This window comes from Salvelinus sp. IW2-2015, linkage group LG32, assembly GCF_002910315.2.
Source record: "Salvelinus sp. IW2-2015 linkage group LG32, ASM291031v2, whole genome shotgun sequence".
In the NCBI taxonomy this organism is placed as follows: domain Eukaryota; kingdom Metazoa; phylum Chordata; class Actinopteri; order Salmoniformes; family Salmonidae; genus Salvelinus; species Salvelinus sp. IW2-2015.
In genome coordinates, this window is record NC_036871.1 from 29,368,948 (window position 1) to 29,391,033 (window position 22,086).

The 22,086-nt window shown below is 40.8% G+C and overlaps 1 protein-coding gene across 1 annotated transcript in view; it reads right to left on the reverse strand.

The window, feature by feature from the left end:
• The window catches only part of LOC111957248 (corticotropin-releasing factor receptor 2-like), a 90,149-nt gene that overhangs the window by 16,757 nt on the left and 51,306 nt on the right, over window positions 1-22,086 (reverse strand). The window contains 6 exon segments of the mRNA XM_023978030.1: window positions 4,102-4,188; window positions 4,191-4,226; window positions 4,229-4,253; window positions 4,352-4,469; window positions 4,819-4,925; window positions 6,556-6,641. Coding sequence (XP_023833798.1) covers window positions 4,102-4,188; window positions 4,191-4,226; window positions 4,229-4,253; window positions 4,352-4,469; window positions 4,819-4,925; window positions 6,556-6,641 — 459 coding nt within the window.

The following is a 22,086-nucleotide window of genomic DNA, read 5'->3' on the forward strand; positions in this document are numbered from 1 at the left end:
ATTGGGATGATTCACTGTCACGTTCCTGACCTATTTCTGTTAGTTTTTGTGTGTTAGTTGGTCAGGACGTGAGGTTGGGTGGGCATTCTATGTTTTCTGTTTCTGTGTTGGTTTTTGGGTTGCCTGGTATGGCTCTTAATTAGAGGCAGGTGTTTGGCGTTCCTCTAATTAAGAGTCATATTTAGGTAGGCGTTGTCACAGTGTTCGTTGTGGGTGATTGTCTTCCGTGTCTGTGTAATTGTTTGCACCATACGGACTGTGTACGTTTGTTCGGTTTGTGTAGTCTAATGTCCTATTCGTGCGTTCTTCTTGTTTTATGTGAGTTCGTCGTATAGGTTTGTCTACACCGTTTGTTATTTTTGTTAGTTTATTCAAGTTCGTGTTTTCTTTAATAAATTATGTGTTCAAACTCCGCTGCGCCTTGGTTCCCTCAATACTCCTCCTTTTCGATTGAGAGGAGGAGGACCGACGTTACAGAATCACCCACCATTCCAGAGCCAAGCAGCGGAGTAAACGGAGTAAGGGACAGGAAAAGAAGGAGCAATGGACATGGACGATATATTGGACGGAAAGGGTTGCTACACATGGGAGGAGATCCTGGCTGGTAGGGATCGCCTCCCATGGGAACAGCTGGAGGCACTGAGGAGAGCAGAGGCTACCGGAGAGAGGAACCGGAATTATGAGGGGACGCGTCTTGCACGGAAGCCCGAAAAGCCCGTGAGTAACTCCCAAAAATTTCTTTGGGGGGCTAAGGGTTGTGGGCCAAGGGCAGGTAGGAGACTGCGCCCACTTCCCAGGCTTACCGTGGAGAGCGGGAGTACGGGCAGGCGCCGTGTTACGCGGTAGAGCGACGTGTCTCCTGTACGAGTGCATAGCCCAGTGCGGGTTATTCCACCTCCCCGCACTGGTAGGGCTAGATTGGGTATTGAGCCAGGTGTCATGAGGCCGGCTCAACGCGTCTGGTCTCCAGTGCGTCTCCTCGGGCCGGCATACATGGCACCTGCCTTACGCATGGTTTCCCCGGTTCGCCTACATAGCCCGGTGCGGGTTATTCCACCTCCCCGCACTGGTCGGGCAACCGGGAGCATTCAACCAGGTAAGGTTGGGCAGGCTCAATGCTCAAGAGAGCCAGTACGCCTGCACGGTCCGGATTTCCGGCGCCACCTCCCCGCCCCAGCCTAGTACCTACAGTGCCTACACTACGCACTAGGCTACCAGTGCGTCTCCTGAGCCCTGTTCCTCCTCTACGCACTCTCCCTGTAGTGCGTGTATCCAGTTCGGTGCCTCCAGTTCCGGCACCACGCACTAAGCCTCCTGTGCGTCTCCAGAGCCCTGTACACACTGTTTCTTCTCCCCCTACTAATCCTGATGTGCTTGTCCTCCAGCCCGGTGCACCAGTGCCGGTACCACGCACCAGGTATAGAGTGGGCTTTGAGAGTACAGTGTGCCCTGTCCCTGCTCCCCGCACTAGTATGAAGGTGCGTGTCCTTAGCCCGGTGCCTCCAGTTCCGGCACCACGCACCAGGTCTACAGTGCGCATTATCCGGCCAGAGCCATCCGTCTCACCAGCGCCATCTGAGCCATCCGTCTCACCAGCGCCATGAGCCATCCGTCTCACCAGCGCCATCTGAGCCATCCGTCTCACCAGCGCCATCTGAGCCATCCGTCTCCCCAGCGCCGTCTGAGCCATCCGTCTGCAATGAGCCTGCAAAGCCGCCCGTCTGCCATGAGCCTGCAAAGCCGCCCGTCTGCCATGAGCCTACAGAGCCGTCCGCCAGACAGGAGCCGCTAGAGCCGCCCGCCAGACAGGAGCCGCTAGAGCCGTCCGTCAGACAGGATCTGCCAGAGCCGCCAACCAGACAGGATCTGCCAGAGCCGCAACCAGACAGGATCTGCCAGAGCCGCCAACCGGACAGGATCTGCCAGAACCGCCAACCAGACAGGATCTGCCAGAGCCGCCAGCGAGCCATGAGCGTCGAGAGCCGTCAGCCAGCCATGAGCGTCGAGAGCCGTCAGCCAGCCATGAGCGTCGAGAGCCGTCAGCCAGCCATGAGCGTCGAGAGCCGTCAGCCAGCCATGAGCGTTCGAGAGCCGTCAGCCAGCCATGAGCGTCGAGAGCCGTCAGCCAGCCATGAGCGTCGAGAGCCGTCAGCCAGCCATGAGCGTCGAGAGCCGTCAGCCAGCCATGAGCGTCGAGAGCCGTCAGCCAGCCATGAGCGTCGAGAGCCGTCAGCCAGCCATGAGCGTCAGAGCCGTCAGCCTGCCATGAGCGTCCAGATTCGTCAGTCAGCCATGAGCTGCCCTTCAGCCAGAAACGGCTATATACCCAGAACTGCCCCTCAGTCCAGAGCTGTCTCTCTGTCCGGAGCTGCCCTTCAGTCCGGAGTTGCCCCTCTATCCTGATCTCCCTCTCTATCTTGAGCTACCTCTATATTCTGATCTATCCCTCTGTCTGGTGCTATCCCTCTGTCTTGATTTATCTATCTGTCCCGGTGCTGTCCCTGTCATGGATGTTACTAAGAGGATTTTGTGGGGTAAGATATGGTGGACATTTTTAGGGGTAGATGGAGGCTAGGATTGATTATGGTGGGTGGGGACCTCGCCCGGAGCCTGAGCCACCACCGTGGTCAGATGCCCACCCAGACCCTCCCCTAAACTTTGTGCTGGTGCGCCCGGTGTTCGCACCTTATGGGGGGTTATGTCACGTTCCTGACCTATTTCTGTTAGTTTTTGTGTGTTAGTTGGTCAGGACGTGAGGTTGGGTGGGCATTCTATGTTTTTCTGTTTCTGTGTTGGTTTTTGGGTTGCCTGGTATGGCTCTTAATTAGAGGCAGGTGTTTGGCGTTCCTCTAATTAAGAGTCATATTTAGGTAGGCGTTGTCACAGTGTTCGTTGTGGGTGATTGTCTTCCGTGTCTGTGTAATTGTTTGCACCATACGGGACTGTGTACGGGTGTCGGTTTGTGTAGTCTAATGTCCTATTCGTGCGTTCTTCTTGTTTTATGTGAGTTCGTCGTATAGGTTTGTCTACACCGTTTGTTATTTTTGTTAGTTTATTCAAGTTCGTGTTTTCTTTAATAAATTATGTGTTCAAACTCCGCTGCGCCTTGGTTCCCTCAATACTCCTCCTTTTCGATTGGAGAGGAGGAGGACCGACGTTACATTCACTTAAATGTGAGCTATATACATATCCATTCAGATCAATGTTTTTTTTCCAGTGCACATAAAGTCCTACACTACTGTACATGTTACATAAAGAAAACGACAAGATGGCTCAGCAGTGAGCTGAGCTCAGCCGAATGACTCAAGCCTACTCGTGTCATTTCAGGTGCCTCTCCATGGTGTGAGTCAGCTTCTAACATAAGTGCTAGTCTCTCCTGACTGCAATGTGCTTTCACTAACACTTCAGCTCTAGGTGAGCCTGGGTCATTTATGTGGTGATGACTGGATGCATCTGCTGCCCGTCCCGTCAAGTACTCGCTCAATCACAGGCCTGAAATGATGCACAACCACCGCTGATTCCCCACAATCCGATAGCATATGGTCTTTTCTTGAAAATACATGCTTTTAGTTTCATCTCTCAAGGTGCTTTGAGGGAAATGGATGGAGTTTTGTTTTGCTAATCAGCGATATTTAGCTACATTGTCTACATAGGTATACTCAGGCATTCTGTAGCATTCATAAAATCACTGGTCTGTTCTATGTAATATGTGGGGATTTATCTCTTACAGCTACAGTAAAATTATATTCCTATTTCTAGAAACAGTTGTTTTTAACCAGACTGTCACAATGGCTCATGGAGGTGACAATATGATTTTGAAAAGAGGGTAAACATCATAACTGCCATTTCATGTTTCATATTTAGGCGGCGTCAATTGTGCCTTATGCAGTTTTATGATAGAAGCCAGTCACTTGTCATAGTCTGACGTAGTAAATTGGTACTCAAACACTTGTCATAGTCTGACGTAGTAAATTGGTACTCAAACACTTGTCATAGTCTGACGTAGTAAATTGGTACTCAAACACTTGTCATAGTCTGACGTAGTAAATTGGTACTCAAACACTTGCTGATGCTGAACATTATTAATTAGAATGCACTTACACCAGCCAATGAACAAGAAGACCCATTTCTTTAGCTTGTCCGTTGAATAAGTCATCACAATGGCTGTGTGAAGGTAGCATCCTTCAAAAACATCCAGAAAAAATTGGTCACCACAAAATAGTTATTATAGTCGTTATAAGACGACACCAAGGCTGTAGAAAGATAGGAAAACAAACATAGTTAGTTATTAGTGCAATAAAAAGCCTAACAGTCATGTGAATTGTAAATGATCATATGTAACAACAGTTACCTCATTGCTCTCATGTATATTGTGATCAATCAACTGAAGTAGGAACCACATAACATTCCTCAAAATGAAGGTTGTTATCAAGTTCCAGTGGATTATGTTTCGAAGGCATCTTATGCTCCTAGAGACGGAAATAAAAGAAAACAATGTTTTAGTCTACATACTAAAGTTACAATATTCCAGTCAAAAACATATTCCTATAGTAGGCGACAAGCATACATTTGACCACATTTTATTCTTGGGTGCAATTTACTTGATCAAGATACATATATATTTTTTAAAGTGTTATATTAACAAGCATCATAACACAGTGTATACTTTACATAGACACTTAAAAGACATTAAGCGAGTTAGCCTAATAGGAGGGCAGTCCTGCAGTTCACATACAATTCACTCATTATTTTGTAAGAGGTCACATGTACTGCAGATACATTTAGAAGGGTACTATTGGGTACTATTTCTGTACTTGCCTTAAGCATAAGAAGAGAATGAAGGCTATGACAAGAGCTCCCACAGAAATACAGTGGCCTAGGTAGTTGATGATCAGAGCAATCTTATAGTGCATTGGATATTTCCTCTGTGGGGAGAATATACAAAGATCTACTTCAAAATCTCGATAGACACAAAATGTTAAATAAAAATAAAGGGGTTATATACACATTGACAGAGACACATACTTTGCAATGCACAATTCGCCTTCAAAAGATATCGATAATACATACAAATGGAAATGTGAAACATTCTGATGATAAATTACATACTTTAGCTGACTGGATTAGTAAGAATAATAAACTGTTATTATATCGTAAATGTGCCATAAATATGCCCTAATCAGACAAGTAAGGTAATTATGCCACAACTAATTCTGCACTATATGTGAAAATCTTTCCGTATTTGTGACATCAGTAAAGCAGCAAACATAAATATCATAATTTTGAATGTCCTAAAGTATAAATGAAAATAATCCGCTAATCATGTTACACAATCATTCCAAAGATATAATTTTAATTGTTGTTACCTAGGACATATTGTACATCATCGTGTCTAACAGGTTGATCTGATTACACTATATACACAAAAGTATGTGGACACCCTTCAAATGAGTGGATTTATTATTTCAGCCACACCCGTTGTTGACAGGTATGTAAAATCGAGCACACAGCCATGCATTGTCCATATACAAACATTGGCAGTAGAATGGCTTTACTGGAGAGCTCAGTGACTTTAAATGTGGCACCGTCATAGGATGGCACCTTTCCAACAAGTCAGTTCATCAAATTTCTGCCCTGCCAGAGCTGCTTCTGTAAGAAACGTCAGCACAAGAACTGTTAGTCAGGAGCTTCATGAAATGGGTTTCCATGGCTAAACAGCCACACACAAGCCTGAGATCACCATGCTCAATGCCAAGCATCAGCTGGAGTGGCGTAAAGCTCGCCAACATTGGACTCCGGAGCAGTGAAAACGTGTTCTCTGGAGTGATGAATCACGCATCACCATCTGGCAGTCTGACGGATGAATCTGGGTTTGGCGGATGCCAGGAGAACGCTACCTGCCCTAATGCATAGTACCAACTTTAAAGTTTGGTGGAGGAAGAATAATGGTCTGGGGCTGTTTTTTCATGGTTCGGGCTAGGCCCCTTAGTTCCAGTGAAGAGAAATATTAACACCACAGCATACAATGACATTCTAGACAATTCTGTGCTTCCAACTTTGTGGTAAAAGTTTGGGAAGGTCCTTTCCTGTTTCAGTATGACAATGCCCCCGTGCACAAAGCGAGGTCTTTACAGAAATTATTTGTTGAGATCGGTGTGGAAGAACTTGACTGGCCAGCACAGAGCCCTGACCTCAACCCCATGGAACACCTTTGGATGAATTGGATAGCTGACGGGAGCCAGGCCTAAGTGCCCAACATCAGTGCTCGACCTCACAATGCTCTTGTGGCTGAATGGAAGCAAGACCCCGCAGCAATGTTCCAACATCTAGTGGAAAGCCTTCTCAGGAGAGTGGAGGCTGTCATAGCAGCAAAGGCGTGACCAACTCTATATTAACGCATTAATGAGAAGTTCGATGAGCAGGTGTTCACATACTTTTGGTTATGTAGTGTGTGTGGTTCTGGTTGTTAACGTTGTCTCTAACAGGTTACTTGCAATAAGCATAATAAAGGAGAAGGCACAGGGTTTGATCTGTGTAACCAATAGTTATACCAACCTTCTCCTCCAAAATGGGTTCACAACTGGAGTAGTTGCTCTTCAGAGCCCACGTTCCATTATCCATGCATTCTCTGTAAGCACTCCCTGCGAAAAAGAGAGTGAGAGATTGTAAAAGTATGGTCACATTACTTATGGGCTATAATTCAAGTACAGGTACATTCAATAGAGTGAACAGAAATATACAGATGTAGGATCTTAATTTGAACTATACTGTACAGCAAAATAATCCTTCAGCAACAGAATTTGAACGTTACTCCATAATATTGCTTGATCAGTGGTTAGGCTATCAGCTGGCTAAAAGTAGTCTACATGAAAAGTGCAATACTGTTATATAACTGTGTGTTAGTGTGGATTTTCAGTGAATTTATGTAAATCGCAAAGCTCATCTGCATTTCCTGTGGTGCAGGAAAATTCTCAGTAACAAAAGAGTTTCAAATTAAGATGTGTACTCATAGCTGGTTGCTCCTATTGGCCAAATATCAAATATATGAATTATTCTTGCCATCTGTGTTGAGTTCAATATTACACAATACATATTAATGTGCTGTACTTAAGATAAGTAGATAATAGTAAAACAACAATCATTAATTTGTAGTAACAGTTATGATAAGTCGATAATATACTGAACAAATATATAAACGCAACATGTACAATTTCAAAGACTTTACTGAGTTACAGTTCATATAAAGAAATCAGTCAATTGAAATAAATTAAGAGGACCATAATGTGAAGGCCTAATTACAGAGGAGGAACTACTTGATGCAATTGGGGCCTTTAAGGATGGGAAAACTCCAGGACTGGATGGCATACCAGTGGAAGTATACAAACATTTTTTTCATATACTCAAAGGACCACTATTAGCTTGTTTTAACCACTCCTATATAAATGATAGATTATCAGACACGCAACAAGAAGGTGTGATATCATTATTACTGAAACAGGACCCAAGTGGTATATATAAAGATCCAGTCCATTTTAAAAATTGGAGACCTCTTACACTTCAGTGTTGTGATGCAAAAATCCTAGCAAAATGCTTGGCGCATAGAAAAAAAAAGTTTTGTCAGATATTATTCATCCTAATCAGACAGGTTTTTTACATGGACGATACATTGGAGATATAATATAAGGCAAGTACTGGAAACAATAGAACACTATGAAATATCGGGGACACCAGGCCTGGTTTTCATAGCTGATTTTGTAAAGGCTTTTGATAAAGTACGACTGGAGTTTATATATAAATGCCTAGAATATTTCAATTTTTGGGGAATCTCTTATAAAATGGGTAAAAATTATGTATAGTAACCCTAGGTGTAAAATAGTAAATAATGGTACATCTCAGAAAGTTTTAAACTATCTAGAGGAGTAAAACAAGGTTGTCCACTATCGGCATATCTATTTATTATTGCCATCGAAATGTTAGCTGTTAAAATTAGATCAAACATTAATATTAAGGGATTAGAAATCCAGGGCCTAAAAACTAAGGTGTCATTGTACGCTGATGATTCATGTTTTCTTTTAAAACCACAACTAGAATCTCTCCACGGCCTCTAGAGGATCTAGATACATTGCTATCCTCTCTGGATTAAAACCAAATTATGATAAATGTACCATAATTACGTATTGGATCACTAAAAATACACATTTTACATTGCCATGTAGTTTACCAATTAAATGGTCTGACGGTGATGTGGACATACTCGGTATACAAATCCCAAAAGAAAGAAATGATCTCACTCCAATAAATTTTTATAGAAAGTTAGCAAAAATAGATAAGATCTTGCTACCATGGAAAGGAAAATACCTGTCTATTTGTGGGAAAATCACCCTGATTAACTCTTTAATCATATCACAGTTTACCTATTTGCTTATGGTTTTGCCTACACCTAGTGACCTGCTTTTTAAATTATATGAACAAAAAATATTCAATTTTATTTGGAACGGCCAAGCCAGATAAAATTAAAAGGGCCTATTTATATAACGAATATGAATTCGGAGGCAGAAATTATTAAATATTAAAGCATTAGACCTCTCACTAAAGGCATCAGTCATACAAAAGTTATACTTAAATCCAAACTGGTTCTCTAGTAGATTGGTACGAATGTCTCATCCTATGTTCAAGAAGGGCCTTTTTCCCTTTATTCAGATTACACCTGCTCACTCTCGGTTGCTTGAAAAGGAAATAAACTCCAAAATATCTTTATTTTTTTAAACAAGCCTTAGAAAGTTGGTTGCAATTTCAATTTAATCCACCTGAAAGGACGGACAAATAGTACAACAAAATCTTGTGGTTAAATTCAAATATAGTAATTGATAAAAAAACTGTATTTATCGAAGAAATTTTTAAAAAAGGTATAATTTTTGTGAATGATATCATAAATAGGACTGGTGGAGTAATGTCACACATGCAGTCTAACACAGACATATGGAAATGTCTGCTCTACCCAAAATTACAACCAATTAATTGCAGCATTACCACAAAAATGGAAGAGGCAGGTGAAGGGGATAAAAGTAAGGAACTTGTATGTCGGCCTTATATTAAAGAACATAAATGGTTAAAGAAAAGTGTGATAAATAAAAACATATACCAATTTCATTTAAGGAACCAAAAAACCACAGCTGTGCCATATAAATTGCAAAATAGTTGGGAAGAGATTTTCGATGTACCCATTCCATGGCACATGGTTTATGAATTGATACGCAAAACAACGCCGGATTCAAAACGTCGAATTTTTCAATTTAAATTATTGTACAAAATTCTTGCAACTAATAGAATGTTATATATAATGGGGGATACAATCTTCTCAGCTCTGTAGATTCTGCTGTGAGGAGGCAGAGTCATTAGACCATTTATTTTGGTATTGTCCGCATGTAGCTCGTTTTTGGTCACAGGTCCAGGATGGTTGAAGAATTGCAACATTTGCGTAGAAACTACGCTACAGATAGCAATACTGGGGGATTTGAAAAGCCATAGTCAATCAATCAATAAATAATTAATAATATTTTAGCAAAAATGTTTATTTTTAATTACAATCTCGGAAGCTATGAGAATAGGAAGATTCAAATTCTTTTGAAGCATCACAGCACAGCTGAAAATATATGGCAAATAAAATCCGAAATGGTGATGTTGGAAGATAGATGGGAAAGGTGAGTGGAGCTGAAGGGGATAATAGTTTGTGACGTTTAATGTGACTATAAGCGTATAAATACAAAATGTGTGCAAGTACGGTGATCTGAAATGGATCAGTGCGGAGCTATATATGAATAGACAATTAGCACAAGTAACAAAAGATGGAAAACATTATGAAATGAATGTGTAAGGACTAAGAACAAACACAGAGATGAATAGTATAGATAGAGCTATGTGTCTGTAAATGTGCATAAGAGATAATTGAAGGTAAAAAACAGAAATGTTTATCAGTTACTCCAACTGGGGACGGTGGTAGTTGCAGGAAATAATTAATAAAGGTATACTCTTTAAAAAAAGTATGTATGTCTTGATAGTGTGTATGTATATATGTGTATATGTATCATACGTGAATGGATATATATATTTACCCAAAAAAATATGGGGGATTGGAAATTATGCAGACAATTCATTGGAAGACAACATTGCTTTCGCGCAAAACTATTAGCTAAATCAAGACCCTGTGGAATGTTGTCCCACTCCTATTCAATGGCTGTGCGAAGTTTCTGGATATTGCTGTCATACATGTCGATCCAGAGCATCCCAAACATCCTCAATGGGTGACATGTCTGGTGAGTATGCAGGCCATGGAAGAACTGAGCCATTTTCAGCTTTCAGGAATTGTGTACAGATCCTTGCGACATGGGGCCGTGCATTATCATGCTGAAACATGAGGTGATGGAGGCGGTTGAATAACACGACAATGTGCCTCAGGATCTCGTCATGGTATCTCTGTGCATTCAAATTGCCATCGATAAAATGCAATTGTGTTCGTCGTCCGTAGCTTATGCCTGCCCATACCATAACCCCACCTCCACCATGGGGGACTCTGTTCACAATGTTGACATCAGAAAACATTATACGTGACCAACAGATGCATATCTGTATTCCGAGCAATGTGAAATCCATAGAGCGTAATGAATTTAATTGAAATGACTGATTTCCTTGGATGAACTGTAACTCACTCAGTAAAATCTTTGAAATTCTTGAATGTTGCGTTTATAAATTTGTTCAGTGTAGTCAACTCAATAATAGTTACACAGTCATTCATGTGTAGAATTAAGTCAATGATAGTTAAACAACATTATAAAACAGGTTGTTTGGATCCTGGATGATGATTGGTTGATATGCAGGAGTTGTGGGACAACAACTCCTACAAAATACCATGACGTATTAATGTCATAATTCCACCGCCCCACAGCCCAGGCAGGAAATTCATAAACTTCATCTCCTTCGGGGAAAAAGCATCTACACATTATTTTTCCATGTGTCAGGTATGCTCTCTCTCCGGCGCTCTTGGTCGCCATGCTCCCGCGCCTCAGCCGGATCGACAGGTTCCTGTGCCTCAGCAGAGGTGACCGGTCTGCTCTTGATCCCCAGGATCTTCATTTTGGTCTGCGTCATGTGGCTGGAGCCGCGCATCGGGGAGGGGGTCCTGTCACGTGTGCTCCCTCTCCGGCCTCTAGGTCACCAGGCTGCTCGTTATGGCGCACACCTGTCACCCCCGTTACGCGCATCAGTGCATAATGACACTCACCTGGACTCCATTACCTCCTAGATTACCTGCCCTATTTATGTCACTCCCTTTGGTTCCTTCCCCAGGCGTTATTGTTTCTGTTTCATGTCTGTGCGTTGTTTGTGTTTCTTGTATTGTATTGTGTTGTATTGTGTTGTGTTATGTTGTGTTGTGTTGTGTTGTATTGTATTATGTTTCGTTCAGTCATTAAATGTATTCACTCCCTGAACTTGCTTCAGGGAGTGAATACATTTAATACATTTAATGACTGAACGAAAGCTCAGCTCACACGTTACACCATGCTACTATTTGGTTTGAAATAGTTGGGGGTTGTATAAACATACCTGTCTGCCTCTACAACCTGTGCAACAACATATAATTTTACAAATGCGAGCTCTCTGTATGTAGGCCTGTTGGATATTTATTAAATCATTATTTGTTGAAGTTATTGTCTCTCCTCATCATTGAATCTCTGCTAGCTAGCTACATGCCAATGATTTGTTTAGCATAGCAACGTTGAATGAATAGAATGATTACCATTAACGACTGGGTCAAAACATGAAAAAATAACTAAGGACCAGCCCGCTTGCATAGCAACTTCAGAATGCAAAAATTGGATATTGATTAAATAATTATTAATTTCTTATCTCTCATCATCATTGAATCTCTGCTAGATAGCTACATGCCAATGATTTGTTTAGCATAGCATAGTCAAATGAGTAGAATGATTAGAATCGGCTTCACCTCGGGCCTAAATCCTTAGTTGGGAGTTATCACACAATAATCCCTGGGTTCAAGGGCCTTATTGCTTAAATAATCCTTAATTTATTTTGTTGATAATCATTACATAGCAACTTATAGTAGCAAGTCAATAATAGTTACACAATCCTTCATGTGTAAGATTAAGTCGATAATAGTAACAGAAATATGAATAACACTTTCAATCATTCACTTGTAGTAGGCCTAGTAGATAATAAATCGATAATAGTTACAGAATCATTCATGTGAAGGATTAAGTCAATAATAGTTACACAACAATCAGTAACACTTTCAATCTTTAACTTACAGTAGCAGTTATTAAGTCCATAGTAGTGACACAACAGTCTTTCACTTAGCTCTCTCCTGTGAGTCGAGACAAGAGTGTTACTTTGCCCCTCGGTTCAAAGTTTACCGGTTTAATCTTTTTTCTGCCACTCTAGACACTTTAGAAATACAAATGTAATTTATGAAAGGGGATTTGCAAAGCCTCTGTCCTCCAGTTAATATATTTGCATATCTTTTAAAACCTCTTATTGTATTCAACTTTGAACAGATTTTTTACATTTTTAATATCCCCATTTTCTACATTTCAGTATACTTTTTTAAATCTCCTTCTTGAAGACCACTTCAAACTTCTTTTTAATCCTCTTAATGTTGTGTATTATGTTATGTCCATTTCATGAAAGAGAATCAGATCATTTCAAATGAATCAGTCCTTTCCAATGCCTCACACTATTTTCTTTTCAACATTTTGATCCTGTATGATTGTCTCTCTTTTGTATAATGAGATATACAAAATCATGGTGTATACAATTAACATTGCGGCATATTCACTGACCTTTTTTAGCTAAATATTGGCTTGATGATTGATTGGGGGAGCAGGGTGTGCTGAGTTAGTGGACGGGGTGGCAGTGGGGATGAATAAAGACGATCAGATCTGGCCATGCAATCTGGTTTATTACCTTTCAACACATGAGGATTTACTGAGACACAAGACAAAGGACAACACCTGATTATGAATAAAGCTAACATGTGTGCATAATGAGGTATCACGCTATCAGTTAAGCGTGAGTCAAATCTCATTGTTCTGAGTTCAATGGTATTTCCTAATCAACAGTAAGACCTCTGCTCATAATCAATGTTTTTAATTTGCACTGGATGGATATTTAACCATGAAGAATCTATACAGTTGAATTGGATGCAGCGTACACCTTCAGTTAAATCACTTGGAACAAACAGGCAGCATGAGTCCCATGAGACAAGGCAAAACAATCAATGACATTACCCAACCAAATACATTGAGTCTGTTCATTTGACCCTGTTCAACAAAACTAACTGGACATGTGCATTGATCCAATGGCAGAGGCAGTGCTGAACTGGACAACAAATGCCTTGTTTCACAGATGAGAGATGTACTAAATACATTTTGAGTGTATTTTTTTGGGTATTTGGAGAACTGGATTGTACCTCTGACTCCCTGAAGATTCCTCCTCCTCTGTACTCAGACACTCCAGAGTTGACAAAGTAAATCCAAAGAAATTGGTGGCATTCCGAGAATACTCAGATACTTTCACACCAATAGTGCCTGTCTGCAGGCAAAGTCTTATACGGTAGCAGAAACACCCCCAGTTCTACACTTCTAAGACGAAGAGGATTTTCCCAGATACTTAATTTTCTCTGTGTTAATATCATCCTTTCTTTGTGAAGAACACTCTTTCAGTCAAGAATTTAGGTCTGGGGAGCAGGTTGAGAGGAGTACAGGTTTCTGACTAACCATCTGTACATAACGCATGATGAAGCCACTTTATTCATATATTTGTTTCTCTTTCCATAACTATGGCACTTTAGAGTCAGTTTCAACTCTTACTTTGGACTTGGATAAGGAGAAACTGAGGTTTCTGTGTACAGTATACACTGAGTGTACAAAACATCTTTCCATGGCATATACTGACCAGGTGAATCCAGGTGAAAGCTAAGATTCCTTATTGATGTAATCTGTTAAATCCACTTAAATTAGTGTAGATGAAGGGGAGGAGACAGGTAAAACAAATAAAAATTAAGCCTTGAGGCAATTGAGACATGGATTGTGTATGTGTGCCATTCAGAGAGTGAATGGGCAAGACAAAAGATTTAAGTGCCTTTGAACGGGGTATGGTGCCAAGTACAATGGTTTGAGTGTGTAAAGAACTGCAATGCTGCCGGGTTTTTCATCCTCAACAGTTTCCCGTGTGTATCAAGAATGGTCCACCACCTAAAGGACATCCAGCCAACGTGACACAACTGTGGAAAGCATTGGAGTCAACATGGACCAGCATCCCTGTGGAATGCTTTTGACACCTTGTAGTCCATGCCCTGACGAATTGAGGCTATTCTGAGGGCAAAAGGGGTGAAACTCAATATTAGGAAGGTGTTCCTAATGTTTTGTACACTCAGTGTACAGTATGTTGTTTATAGTATTGAAGGAGGTTTCCCAACGGTTGAAGAGAATCCAGCTGGTTGTACAGGTTGAGCAGGTTGTAGAATTCCATACCAACTTTTTAATGCTGGTGATAAAAACKAATCAAAAACACAATCAAATCTAATCAAAAGGTATAATTCCTAGGTTTTTGATATATTAATATACTGTATGTTCTCCTAGATTTAGATGGGTTTCCAGGGTTCTACATATGAAACAACTCCTATAAAGGGATGTATTACTGACTCTATATTCCATGCATGTCACCCACCTGAGCCAGTTACGCCAGTCACGCTTTCCAGACATTTCAAATTAAATTGAAAGACCTGAGGCATGTCAAAGTATATACCTCCCAGCTTAAGAGAGTTAGGCATGTATTTTTAAGACAGAACAAATCGAGGCATATCTGTCACTGTGATGGTGTTTTCTACACATACATCAGATACGGAGTAAGGCTAGGGCGTAGTTTGCCTGAATTTAAAAAGGCAAGAAGTCAAGAGGGTCAAACAGTATTCTCAGATAAAAGAAAAACAGCAGTGCTTCAAAACACAATGACACAAATTAAATATGTCAATGGCTTCTTTGATGTTCCTTTTCGAGCCTTAGAGTGACAGCCTATCCATTTTAACATGGCTCTGATTAAATTCTTAAATGTAAAACAAAAAAACACAACATCAAGGGAAAGGCTTTTTAATTCACTTACCAGGGGGAAAATGAAAAAAAGGTTTTGATTTTCATGTCTACAAAAAATATTTAATCATATTTATTTTGCTGCTCTAAATCCCTCAAAATCAACTCTGGACCTCAAAGTCAGTTCCACTGTGTTTTTTCATTGTTCCCCTCTAATTAGGGTCTGATTTAGACCTGGGACACCAGGTGGGTGCAATTTATTATCAGGTAGATCAGAAAACCAGCAGACTCTGGACCTTGTAGAGTAAGAGCTGAATACCCCTGCTCTAATGGGTAAATTGATTATTTTCAAGAGGGAATGTTTACTAATATCATACATTTTGTCCATTATTAAAGTGTTTCCAGATAGATACGGTACACTTGAATATATTGAATACTCGACAACGAAAAGAGGAAATTACGTCGAAGGGTGTTTAGACAGCTCGGCTGAATGCAATTTATATGATTTGTCTGACCCTGTAAGGCAAATCTCTGATTCAGATCACAAAGCATTACACTGCAGCCCCCCCCCCCCCCTGGGTACACATTTCGTTTTTTGCCCTAGCACTAAACAGCTGATTCAAATAAACAACTCATCATCACGCTTTGATTATTTGAATCAGCTGTGTAGTGCTAGGGCAAAAACCAAAACGTACACCCAGGGGAGGCCCCAGGACCGAGGTTGTGAAACCTGCTCTAATGCAGTAGTATCTCTGACATTGACTCGTGAGTTCTAAAAAAGGAACAGCCTAAGGACAAAATTAGACCTAGGCTGGATATGAAAGTTTTTTTTACATGTCGTATTTTTTCTCAACATTATATGTTCTTGTAGATTCATTACAGTAGACCTACTGAAATACAGTAGACACTGATTTCAGCATACTGTATGTAAAGAAAATCACTCCAAAAAAACWAACAATTCTGGCTAACCTTTCCACTACAACACCCCAGGCTCATAGACAGACTAAGAGAGTATCTTTCAGGCCACAATATAATATGATAGGCCTTTTTTATCTAAGGTCACTGAGCAACACACAAACAGCATTTGTCTCTTTGGAAAAGTCCCCAGAATGAGAGCATTTGGTGACCAAATTGAATTGACTACTTCATCCTCTGACCCAGACTCAATGTGATGACATGATGAATGAGATTCTTAAAGGGGTAGCTGTCAAATTCTGGAGAAATATAGCACTTTTATTCGGATAGATAATTGCATATAATTTGCAAATGGATCAGTGCATTCTAAACAGAGTAGTGGAGTAGAATGAGTTATTTATTTCAAAGGCTAGAAATGTTGTCATTAAATTACAGCACCATATCTACCACAACAGTTCCCTCAAACAGCGTACTGAGAAGATACACACACTGCCGTTCTATACTGTCTTTGTAGTCCCTTTCCACCACCATATCTGGCAGGCTGCTCCTCCTCAGGCCATAGATTTGTCAGAGATCAGATATGGATMGGGCTGAACAAGTCAAAGCACTCCCTCAGAGGCTGGCACTGATCAAGTGAAAGCACTCCCTGATCCACAACCCTAGCCCACTAAAGCAACAGCCACAAGTCACCTTGCCACTGACCCAATCAGTTAGACATTAGGGGTGAAACCCAAACCCCTTGCCTGCAGCCTTTCTAACATACATACTACCATGAGCAAAATGCTGTCATGCTTTACTACAGCTTTACAAGTGGTATGGATATCAACCTCAAATAGGCTACTGGCTAGCCCTACCCCCTTAACAGCAACCTTTCTAACCACTATACTACCATGAGCCTAATGTGCTCATGCTTTTACTATTGCTATACATACAGTACAATGAGCAGTTTCTGGCCCTGAGAAAGTGGTATGGAAATCAACCTCATATACTGGCTAGTCAGAATGCTAAATCCTAATATTAAGGTACCTCAAAATCTTTGTAAATGAGACAGAACATTTAATAACACTGACTCATCCCTAACCTTGTTGTGCTAATATCTGAGGRATGCATTAACAAGGCAGGAATTACATATGCATCAATGGAAAACAGTGCAGACAGTCATATTCACTGTGCCTGCCTAGCAGCGGTTCTTGACTAGCAATGCTCGAGCAATGCTCTCATTTAGTAGAGTAAAACCTATGATAGTAAAATATCATAGGATACGGTACAATAAACATATTATGGAGTGGAATTATTAAAGAAGTAAGGAAAGCCTGTTTACATACATGCATACAGGAAAGATAAAAGCACTGTGGGCATTAAGAAACATCTACTATTCCAGACTGTGCCAGGAAGTAAAACATTTTTTAAGAGAAATCTTGGAGGTATTAAAGGCATGTGAACCCTACTGTACAATGACGCCAGACCCGCTAATATATACAACATAACCAGTTAAATGTAATCTACGTAATCACCAAAAGTTATTATTTATCAATAACTAGTAAGGCTGCATACTCCAAGAAAAGCCTAAATCTCACCTTTCTGGTAAAAATAGTTAGAAGTCGTTGAGATGTYGTCACTTTTGAGGACACAAGCACAAGTACAAATATGAAAATATMAAATATTTTATGGTGTAGGCTATATGTGTTCTAAATATAGCATAATRAAATTATAAAATGACGAACTATAAGATTCCACCTTTCTTATAACTGTAAAATATGTTGAGCGTTAAGAGAAAATGTGCATAACTTCTTCAGGTTTCTCTTGATCAAAATGTCTGCCCACATCGTTGTGGACAAATCACAGAGCTCTAGCTTGGCTTTCTGAACTCGTTAGGAACTCGCCTTTCATCTCATATTACAGTTTTTCCCAACTGTTTACAAACTAAAACTGGCCCATGAGGCACAATGACCCAGACCTGTAACTCATTTAGCAGAACCATACACCAAATCTGCAATACCACTCCCACGTTTTGCTTTACACTCAGATTGCAATTCTTTAACAAACATTTGGCAAAACACAATACACAATTCTCTACCTCTGGCACAACTTTCACAACTAAAATATCTTATGTGCAAATGAAAAGCAACCCTGTTCAACAAGCTAAACTCAATTACCAACTGATCACTTTCACTCTTCACATGTGCAAACACTAATTGCGCAAATGTTCACTTTGCAATAAAAAGGCCACAGGTGAGTACTCCTGCTGTCTCTTATACACATCTAGATGTGTATAAGAGACAGGGTGGAGGTGGTGGACTCTAGGGCCCTGGGGAGCAGCGTGGAGGGCCGTGCTGTAGAGGTGGAGGTGGTGGAAGAACAGGGAGAGTAATTTCTGATGAAATCTACCACGTGGTGGTAGAACGTGGCTATTTATAGACAAATAGGAGGCTGCCATTGTGCAAATGGATGTTGAAAATAATGGCATAAGATTGTGGGAAATCCAACAACAGATTTTTTGAAACCCTGCCACCTTCCATAACATCAGCGTGAGCTTATCAACCATAGACAGCATCCTTAAGAAACACCATCTCCGGATGAAGCAAATCTACAGAGTCCCATTTGAAAGGAATTCCCAAAGAGTGAAGGATAAATACGAATATGTGCAAGTAAGTAATGTACTAGTATTACACTCTTGAAACATTAGAGACTCATTGATGTTGCCAGTGAACTTTACTAAACAGCAATTACAGTATTTACTGTCATTTCAGAGAATCATGGAGTTGGATGCAAGTCCCATCCCCCAGCAACTCATATTCATAGATTAGGCTGGATTCAATTTAGCAAAAACAAGGAGAGGAAGGAACATTGGTAAATGTGCCATCATTGAGGTACCTGGCCAGCGCGGGTSAAATGTCACCATATGCGCAGCTATGAGCCACAATGGGGTCCTCCACTYCCATGCTACCCTTGGACCATCCAACACTGCCCATCTCCTTAATTTCCTGAACACCTTARATGACAATKTTTWTCAGCCAGAGCAGAGAYGGCCAGGTGACCCTTAGCAGCAAATYTATGTTCTAATTTGGGACAACGTGACTTTCCAATGGGCCGCTCAGGTCTGCAACTGGTTCCATGACAATCCCAGGTTTACAATTCTCTATCTCCCACCATATTCCCAATTTCTCAACCCCATTGAGGAGTTGTTTTCAGCATGGCGGTGGAAGGTGCATGATCGCAAACCCCATTAACGTATGGCCATTCTCCAGGCAATAGAGGAGGCATGTGGTGACATTCTAGCAGAGTCCTGTRAGGGGTGGATGCGTCATGCCAGAAGATATTTCCCCCGCTGTCTGGCCAAGGAGAATATCGCCTGTGGTGTTGATGAAAATCTGTGGCCGGACCTCTACAACAGACATGACTGATTCTGTTTTCACAATGGAGTATTTGTTTCTTGACTTATGATTTAGATTTTACTGTTTTTTGAGAGTTTCCTTATCTGTTCCATACTATTTATTTAACATACAGTACAGTAGTACAAATAGGCCAATTTTTTTTCCTTTGCATATGGAAAATATGTACTGTATGTGTGCTTACAATATGTTGTTTGACATGTATTGAGTCTTGTTGAAATTTGTGTCATGTTGAATTTGTGTTCCTTTCTTGTTTGAGTACACACAAACAATAAATCAAATCAAATGAAATTGTATTAGTCGCATGCGCAGAATACAACAGGTCTACATTTAAAGTTGGAAGTAAACATATACTTAGGTTGAAGTCATTAAAACTAGTTTTTCAACTACTACACAAATGTTTTGATAACAAACTGTAGTTTTGGCATGTCAGTTAGGACATCTACTTTGTGCATGACACAAGTAATTCTTCCAACAATTGTTTTATATTTCACTTATAATTCACTGTATCACAATTCCAGTGGGTCAGAAGTTTACATACACTAAGTTGACTGTGCCTTTAAACAGCTTGGAAAATTCCAGAAAAGGATGTCATGGCTTTAGAAGCTTCTGATGGGCTAATTGACATAATTTGAGTGAATTGGAGGTGTACCTGTGGATGTATTTCAAGGCCTACCTTCAAACTCAGTGCCTCTTTGCTTGACATCATGGGCTAACGAAAATAAATCAGCCAAGACCTTAGAAAGAAAATGGTAGACCTGGTTCATCCCTGGGAGCAATTTCCAAATGCCTGAAGGTGCCACGTTCATCTGTAAAGAATAGTACTCAAGTATAAACACCATGGGACCCACATTGAGAGTATCGCTTCACTGCGTTGGAATTATTGTGCGCATCTCTTATTCGCGCTATTGAGCCACAATGGGTCCTCCACTACCATGCTAACCCTATGGATCCATCCAAACACTGCCCATCTCCTATATTTCCACTGACACCTTACATAATGACACATTTGTCGAGCCAGAGCAGAGTAGGCCAGGGACCACTACAGCAAATCATATGTTCTAATTGGAGAAACGTGATCTTGCTTCCAACGTAGGCCCTATCCTTCAGGTCTCAACCTTGGTTCCATGACTACATCCTCAGTAGTACATATCTCCTATTACCCACAACTAATCCAGTTCCTCAATTTTCTCAGACCCCATATGAGATGTTGTTTTCTTCTATCATGGCGAGTGCGAACGGCTCGAGATGATCGCTAACCCCATTAATATGGCCATTCTCCAGGCCCAATAGAGGAGGCCATTGTGACATTTCAGCAGAGTCCTGTTGAGGGTGGATGCGTCATGCCAGAAGATATTTCCCCGCTGTCTGGCCAAGGAGAATATCGCCTTGTTGTTGATGAAAATCTGTGGCCGGACCTCTACAACAGACATGACTGATTCTTTTTTCACAATGGAGTATTTGTTTCTTGACTTATGATTTAGTTTTACTGTTTTTTGGAGTTTCCTTATCTGTTCCTACTATTTATTTAACATACTACGAGTACAGAATAATGCCAATTTTTTCCTTTGCATATGGAAAATATTACTGTATTGTGTGCTTACAATATTTGTTTGACATGTATTGATCTTGGTTGAAATTTGTTCATGTTGAATTTGTGTTCCTTTCTTGTTTGAGTACACACAAACAATAAATCAAATCAAATAAATTGTATTATCGCATGCGCAGAATACAACAGGTCTACATTAAAGTTGGAATAACATATACTTAGGTTGAAGTCATTAAAACTGTTTTCAACTACTACACAAATGTTTTGATAACAAACTGTAGTTTGGCATGTCAGTTAGGACATCTACTTTGTGCATGACACAAGTAATTCTTCCAACAATTGTTTTAATTTCAATTATAATCCCCACTCATCAATTCCAGTGGTCAGAAGTCTTACGAAAATTAAATCAGCCAAGACCTTAGAAAGAAAATGGTAGACCTGGTTTCATCCCTGGGAGCAATTTCAAATGCCTGAAGTGGCCACGTTCATCTGTAAAGAATAGTACTCAAGTATAAACACCATGGACACACGCAGCCGTCATACCGCTCAGGAAGGAGACGCGTTCTGTCTCCTAGAGATGAACGTACTTTGGTGCGAAAAGTGCAAATCATCCAGACAACAGCAAAGGACATTGTGAAGATGCTGGAGGAAACGGGTACAAAAGTATCTATATCCACAGAAAAATTGTCCTATATTGAAATAACCTGAAAGCCGCTCAGCAAGGAAGAAGCCAGAGCTCCAAAACCGCCATAAAAAGCCAGGCTACGTTTGCAACTGCACATGGGGACAAATATCGTACTGGTCTGATGAAACAAAAATAGAATGTTTGGCCATAATGACCATCGTTATTTTGGAGGAAAAAGGGGGAGGCTGAAAGCCGAAAGACACACATCCCACACGTGAAGCATGGGGTTGCAGCATCATGTTGTGGTGCTTTGCTGCAGGAGGGACTGTGCATTCACAAAATAGATGGCATCATGAGAAAGGAAAATGATGTGAATATATTGAAGCAACATCTCTAGACATCAGTCAGGAAGTTAAAGCTTGGTCGCAAATGGGTCTTCCAAGGACAATTTCCTCAAGCATATTTCCAAAATGTGGCAAAATGGCTTAAGGACCACAAAGTCAA